Genomic DNA, 7,766 nt, shown 5'->3' with positions numbered 1-7,766 from the left:
AAGACACAGATGAAGCCAGGATTTTATCCTCAAGTCTCTGTAGTGGGGTTTGAACCCTCAAACTGAGCTTGGTTGAGGCTAATTGATCCTGCATCAGCCGAGATGCACATTTTAGGTTATGAACCTGGACGGTAGTGTAACACTATTACAGTGCCAGTGACTGGGGTTCAATTCCTGCCGCTGTCTGTAAGGGGTTTGTACATTCTCTCTGCGACTGTGTGGGTTTCCTCTGGGTGCTCCAATTTCCTCCCACATTCCAAAGGCGTACGGGTTAGGAAGTTGTGGCCATGCTACGTTGGCGCCAGAAGCGTGGCGACACGTGGGCTGCCCCCAGAACACTCTACGCAAAGATGCATTTCACTGTGTGTTTCGATGTACATGTGACTAATAAAGAAATCTTATCTTATTTGCCCCAGGAGTCTTCAATCTGTTGGGGAAGCTTGAAAAACATGTTTAATGTATCAAAGGGAAGCTACTCACTGTTTCACCAGCATACAATCTGAGATACACTTGTGGATTAGTGAGGAGCTGCTATCTTTCTATTATCTAGTAACCAGGTAAAGAGTTATTACAGTAAAACTTCAATAATCTGGTACTCTTGGGTCTTTTGGTGGTGCCATTACTAACAGGTTTTTTTGGACTATTGTTTGTTACTCCTGTTTATACCCAAATACACTTGTATTTCACTTTTTTTACATGTTACAAAGTAGTATAATGAATTTTCCAGTGAACCCGGTGACTTTAAAGGGAGTGAGAAATAAACAAGCCCTCCAGACCCTGGCTCTGGCCACCAACCCACCTATGTTCCTGCCTCCTGATGTTCCGGACTCCAACCCTAGCTCCAACTGCACACCCTGACCCACAATCTGGACCCTAGCCCCAACAGCGCTCTGGTCGCACATTCCATTTGCACTCTGGATCCTTGGCTCGTATTCCAGATGAATGAGTGAGGCAGGTTCCAGACATCAGGAGTTCCAAATAATTGGATGCCAGGTTATTGGAGTTTTTCTGTTTCCTATGAGGTTTGCTACTCCATGCTGCCATCTGATCTTGGCTAATGTGCTGAACCAAGTCGTTCCCTAGGGCTGACGTAACAGAAAGATGAACTATGATCCCCATCCCTGGTTGCTGTTCAGTTAGAAAATGTACCTCAGGTTAAAGAATTTACTGTGTTTCTCCCCCACCACCCCTCCCCACCCCGCTCCCCACCAACCATCTGTACTTCTGCATCCCTTCCCCCCCCCCCCAAGTGGACACATGGTGCAGCCAGAGCCTGTGTCTTCAGGGAGGGTGGATGGGGGAAGGAGGTAGGGAAAGGAATTGGCATATATTAGTGAATTCTTTTCCAAGCTAGTCTGTGATGGGCTTCCATAAATGGTCATGAGAGCAGATGTTAATGTATACATTCAGGTCAATGGCCATTGCATCTAAACAATGGCTCACTAAATTAAAAACTCAAGACCATGTGTTTATTTACTCTACCAAAGGATTCACAGAGCTGAAAATTTCCAGAGCTGTAAGTGAGCTTAGAGCTAGTCCGTGGCTGCTGAGGAAATGGTATTAACTGCTTTCAATATTCATATTTAAAGTGATGCTATAATATGCATACTGAGTGTTATGCACGAGAGGTTCACTAACACCACTGTTAAGCTGCTGAAGATATTGCCATTTGGTTTAAGAATGAAGATACAACAGAGTCCATTTGTATAGCAGTTTTAACATGCGGGGAAAACCTCCTGAAGGCATGTCACAGGATGGTTATCAAACAGAGTGACAGTAGGAGTTATTAAGGCACATGACCAAACTCTTGGTCAGAAATAAAGGTTTTAAGGACCACCCTGCAGGAAGGAGAGGTGGAGAGATTTGGGGAGAGCATTCAGGAACTAAGGCCCTCGGGAGCTGAAGGCATAGCCTCTCATGACAAGTGATTGAATTTGGGCACGAGGCCAGAACTAAAGGAGTTCTGGTTTCTCTGGAGGAGATTAGAGAGACCTGGAGAATTTATTCATGCTGTTGTGATAAATGGCTTTCCTGTGTATTGTATCTTCAGCATGGCATCCATCCCACCTCCCCCTTAGCTGATACTGCACTGGGTGATGATAACCAGATCACTGACATCTGGTAACTGTTGCCATGGTGTTAGAAGTCCACTGGAATTGCTGGTACTGATCAGGTTTGATTGCTGGAGGCTTTTTGTATTGAAATTTTTGCCCTTTCAAACAAAGCTTTGGAAAATGACCAAATCTTTCTTCCCTTGCAATTCTTCAAGCACCAGCTTGCCATGTAATACCTCACTTCAATCCCTTTTTATGTTTCAAAACTTGTGGCCTGTTCTCAATTCCAATCCAGCACCATTCTCTAGGTTGATGGGTTTATAGCCTCCTCTCTCGGCAACAATAGTGATACTCAACCAACCAGCCAAGGCAAATTACTTTATTTTCCTTCCATCCCTTAAAATGGTCCACCACTCAACTTGCTGACCAACTTGACTAGCAACATCACTGAAACACATTTGTTTTCTCTTTATAATGTGGTGGTTTTTGGGAATTTATTGTGTGCAGGTTGAGCTGCTTTTCTGCATTACAACAGTGATTATATTTCAAACATACTTCGTGGAAGGGTGCTACATAAATCTTTCATTCCCTGTGTGACTGGACAACATGGAATCGAATGTAAGGAATTTGCAGGGGTTAGTGATGGGCTGGGACGTGCTAGGGATTGTACTGCTGCAGCAATTTATCTTCTCTGTTCTTCCATGTTCCCCAGTCCCAGAAGTGCTGTAAACATTCTCGTCCATCACCAGCCCCTGGAGGATTGTTTTGTGGTTGAACAAATGGGTTGGATTTTTCTACTGGGAGTGGGAGGGAGAGATGTTGGAAAGGGCCGAGAAGGAGGACACATGACACTGGCCAGCAGCCAGAATGATTTTTGATATTACGTTTCCTGATTGCTGTCATTGGGATGAAGCTTCTATTTTCTCCTGTGAGCATTCTCACTGGGATATGTTTAAAGACTGTACTGGAAAATGTTCAGAGCTTACACAGAAACATCTCCTTGAATGTTGATGATTTGCACAGAAGCCTCCAATGATGAGGTTGTTGGTAGACTCCCATTGATGTAAATTATCATTTTGAATGGCGGAAGAGAGTTTGTTTGTTTGAAATTCACTGTTATTCTGAACATTTTAACTATCAGAGAGAAATGTTTGGATTTCTGTACATTCGTGTCTCTTTCAGGGCGTGTCAAAGTGTTTTACAGTTGTTGAAGTTCAAAGTGGGGATGCTGTTGTAATGTTGGAAATGCAGCAGCCAATTTTGTGCCCACAAGCTTTCACAAACAGCACTGTGAAATTGGCTGGGTAATTTGTTTTAGTCATGTTGACAGGGATAAATATTGTCCCCGGAACACTGCTGCCCTTTGAAGTGGTGCCATGTGATTATTACCAGAAAGGGAGATGGAACCTTGGTTTAATGTCTAATCCAAGATATAATGAGAAGTTATGCTACCAATGTTTACATTGGGCCATTGTAATCCAGGTATATACAGATTGGTATTGGTTTATTATTGTCACTTGTACCAAGGTGCAGTGAAAAACTTGTCTTGTATACCTTTCATACAGATCAATTCATTACACAGTGCGTTGAGGTAGTACAGGGTAAAACAGTAACAGAATACAGAGTAAAGTGTCACAGCTATAGGGAAGTGCAGTGCAAGTAGACAATAAGGTGCAAGGTCAAACAAGGTAGATTGCAAGGTCAAGAGTCCATCTTATCATATAAGGGAACTGTTCAATAGTCTTATCACCGTGGGATAGAAGCTGTCCTTGAGCCTGGTGGTATATGCCCTCAGGCTCCTGTATCTTCTGCCTGATGGGAGAGGGGAGAAGAGAGAATGACCTGAGTGGGTGGGGTCTTTGATTATGCTGACTGCTTCACCAAGGCAATGAGAGGTATAGATAGAGTCCATGGAGGGGAGGCTGGTTTCCGTGACGCACTGGGCTGTGTCCACTACTCTCTGCACTTTCTTGTGGTCCTGGGCAGAGCAGTTGCCACAACAAGCTGTGATGCATCCAGATAGGATGCTTTCTATGGTGCATTGATAAAAAATTGTTGACTGTCAAAGGGGACATGCTGAATTTCTTTAGCCTCCTGAGGAAGTAGAGGTGCTCGTGAGCTTTCTTGAACATCAGATGCAGCTTCCAAGGACTGGACAGTGCAATAAATTCGGCATGCTCTACATTTAGTCTAGGATTAAGATTTGCAAACCACCTTGATTGAGGGGATTAAAGTCTTGTGTGGCCACAAAGTTCCAACCTTTTAAGGAATTTAATTCTTTCTGACTTGGCCATCTGACAATTTGCCTTGTTGGTTACTGTTGGAAACTAAAGTGTGGCATCAGTCCATGGGAACTGTTCTGCTGAGGGAAAAAGCAAATAGGTGGGACAGGATCAAAGGACTTTGACATGCACCAGTTGGGTGGCATAGCCTGTTTCCTTGCTGCATGATACTTTGACTTTACTGATCCACATCCTGCTGTCTATGCCTGATCCTGGCTTCTAAGCAAAGGAAGGGACAAATTATTTCACAACTGCTGAATGCCACGGAGCATGTCAGATAGTGAAGTACTTTTGAGTTATAACTAAGGCTGTATTAAAGGGAACATGGCAACTAATTTGCACACAGCAGGCTCCTATGAACAGCAAACAAATATCTGTTTGTGGTGTTGGTTGGGGAAGTATCTGTAATAATATTAGTGCCATCATCCTTCTGAGCTTACGCACAAAGCACGGGGGGAACTCAGTGGGTCAGGCAGCGTCTATGGAGGGAAATGGACAGTTGACCATTTCCTTCCACAGATGTTGCCTGACCTGCTGAGTTCCTGCAGAGCTTGTGTGTTGCTCCAGGTTCCAGCATCTGCAGTCTCCCACATCTCCTAAACTTTCCGAGCACATACAATCATCAAAACCTACCAATCATTGATCCTGCCCTACCTATGTGGTTTTCTGTGTGGGACAGGTCCCACTGACTAATACCACACTTCAGTTTCTCTGAAAATAATTTCAAAAAGTTGCTCCCGTCTCTTTCCTCTGCCCATCACCCACACACTCCTCCCACCAGTTCCCCTCGTCAACTCCTTCCCTTTATTCCATGGTCCACTGTCCTCTCCCATCAGATTCCATATTCCTCCCCCCCTCACCTGGATCTACCTATCATCTGCCAGCTCTTGCTCCACCCCTTCCACCTACCCTTTTATACTGGCTATCTCTCCTTTCCTTCCAGTCCTGATGAAGGGTCACAACCCGAAATGTCAACTGTCCATTTCCCTCCATAGATGCTGCCTGACCCACTGAGTTCCTCCAGCTCCCTTGTGTCTTGCTTCAAGAAGTTACTGCTACTACTGGACTACTCCTACACTTGGAGATCTGCCTTTGAAAGCCCTTCACTGTGGCTGTTTCTCTCTTCCAGGGATGCACCTGTCTGATCTCACCTACATCGATGCAGCATATCCAGCTGCAGAAAGTATCCTAGAAGATGAGCATCGCTGTGATCAGATCAACAAAGTTTTACGGGTTATCAGTGACTTTCAGCAGTTCTGTGTATATGGTAATAGCTTGTCGGGTGCTCTCTAAATAGAACTAAGGACGTAGCTGCTGTTCTTTGTTCAGTTACTCCTCTGTCTGTCTCTCCTTTTTCTTTTGCTTTCTCGCTTGCTTTCCTATTCTTCATCCCTCCTTCACCTCCCCCTCCCATTCAACGACTTGTTTGGGCAGGAGTCGAAGAAGCACCTTCACATGACTGAATAATAAAGGACAAAGAATAAGAGACAGCTACTGCATTTGAAATCTTGTAAAGTTAGAGTACTATGCAAATCCATTGGCAGGATAGGTGAACCAATATCACTGTCTTCCCTCTGGCCAACACCTTCAGCATCAAGGCTCTGCATTGTCTGCATGCCTGACATCAGTTCCCAAAACAAGCACCCTACTCCAAGCTTTGTCACATCAGCCAAGTTCCGGGAGGACAGAGAAAATCCTTCAAGACTGATAGCAAAGTTTCTTTGGGGAGAAAAATTTAACATTATCAGCTCATGGGAATCCCAGGGCTATGACTGCTCAAACTGGAGAAGCATCCAGAAGGCACTATGTACTTTGAGTCTCTCAAGGAACAGGCAAAGGGCATGCATTGCAATGAAAAGGGCATTCAGCGATCCAAAGAACCTGTCCCAACAACGGCATGGAGCCTGCAGATCTGCCGTGGGACTTGTTAGGCTGGGTTAGTGATGTTTCATGTTAACTAGTTTTTCCCTATTCTCAACATATGCTACCTGACCTGAGTATCTTCTATTTTAATTTTCTGATTTCCAGCATCTGCATTATTTGGCTTTTTGCAGTATTTTTTTCAGAGCTTGTGACCGCCAGTGTCAGAGTCATACTTGCATGTTGAAAGGGCTTTGATTATTTCCCAATTATCTTCTAACTTGAATTATTTATAGATCTTCCATCATTGCTTCATATCCAGAAGTACCTGAACTCTGCAAGATACATTGAGGAGCTACAATTCTTCTTGGAGCAAGACAACTACAGGTGTGTTCTGCCATTGTCTTTCAATATAATTCTCCAAGGGTGTTTTTTTTTTACTTTTCCTGTTGAATTGGAAGACAGAGAGGGAGGTTGAACTTTTACTGTTAAATAAACACTGGCTGCATTCCAGAACATTGACTCATTCAAGATTTGTGGAATTCCAGAGTAATTCCTTGTATTATTGTTCAATATTCTTTAATGGGACTCCCAAATGATTTGGCATCTTTCCTCAGACTGTCTCTGATGATCGAACCTGTGTCATGTACTCTGCGTCGAGTCTCTGAAAGAGAAGCTGAAGGTGAGGAGCTCCAACTTTGTGCTAAACTGTTGATAAACTGGTAATTCATAGAGTTGAGGCTGATTACGGTAAACTCTTGTTGGCCTGCCATTTCTCATGTAGCTGGCAAAACTTTCTAACAATATTAAGAAATTTTCTAAAACTTTATCAAAAATGTAACTTTGAATTTAATGCACCGGGTTCTGACACATGCAGAATTTGACATTTACAGTTAAGTGATTTTAGATTAAGTAGTAGCCTAGTCCATGCTAGGCTATGTGCAAAAGTCTATACATAGCCTACATGAGTTTATTTCCATAAAAACAAAATAATCTTAAACAGTGAATTTTATTTCAAGTGTTATGCAAAATAAGTGTAAAAAGACATGTTTAGTCTATTTACGTTTGTACACAAGGGCAGTGCATTTGTAGGCTGATTACCAATAACTTCCTCTGAAGATTTGGCACGTCATGAAGGTGAGTACTGTCGTTCATTTGACTTATTTTTGCTGCATTTTACATTAATACTGTTTGGCCTTAAAATATAGAATTGCAGTGTAAGTCGTTGTTATTTAAAAGGGTAAGGAGATGACATATAGTTTGGCAATTTATTTAAAGGTTTATTGCATAGAATATTAGTGTGTGATATAGTTTTGTTTTGAGCAATTCTGATGCAACCAGCATCCTCCATTCCCTACGGAAGCTGGATAGCTGAGAGTATAGTGTATTTCGAGAATGTCACTCTAGAAAAGCTGGAGGTGAAACTTCTCATAGAGGAGCTCTTATCTGAGCAGGACCTTTTCATGACGTTCAGAAGTCCTGAAGCATCTTCCCACCAACAGAGTACTTCTGAAGTGTACCTATTGCTGTATTGCAGCTTGCATAAACAACATTGTTTTCACTAGATGAT

The 7,766-nt window shown here is 43.0% G+C and overlaps 1 protein-coding gene across 1 annotated transcript in view; it reads left to right on the top strand.

Annotated features, from left to right (window-relative positions):
• The window catches only part of LOC127585040 (ras-specific guanine nucleotide-releasing factor RalGPS2-like), an 81,662-nt gene that overhangs the window by 55,090 nt on the left and 18,806 nt on the right, over nucleotides 1-7,766 (top strand). The window contains exons 9-11 of the mRNA XM_052042169.1: nucleotides 5,466-5,603; nucleotides 6,493-6,583; nucleotides 6,814-6,878. Of these exons, the coding sequence (XP_051898129.1) occupies nucleotides 5,466-5,603; nucleotides 6,493-6,583; nucleotides 6,814-6,878 (294 nt within the window). The remainder of the gene's footprint in view (nucleotides 1-5,465; nucleotides 5,604-6,492; nucleotides 6,584-6,813; nucleotides 6,879-7,766) is intronic.

This window comes from Pristis pectinata, chromosome 31 (genome assembly GCF_009764475.1).
Source record: "Pristis pectinata isolate sPriPec2 chromosome 31, sPriPec2.1.pri, whole genome shotgun sequence".
NCBI classification, from domain to species: domain Eukaryota; kingdom Metazoa; phylum Chordata; class Chondrichthyes; order Rhinopristiformes; family Pristidae; genus Pristis; species Pristis pectinata.
Note: the sequence above shows the minus strand (reverse complement) of the source record. Positions and strands in the feature narration are given on the sequence as shown.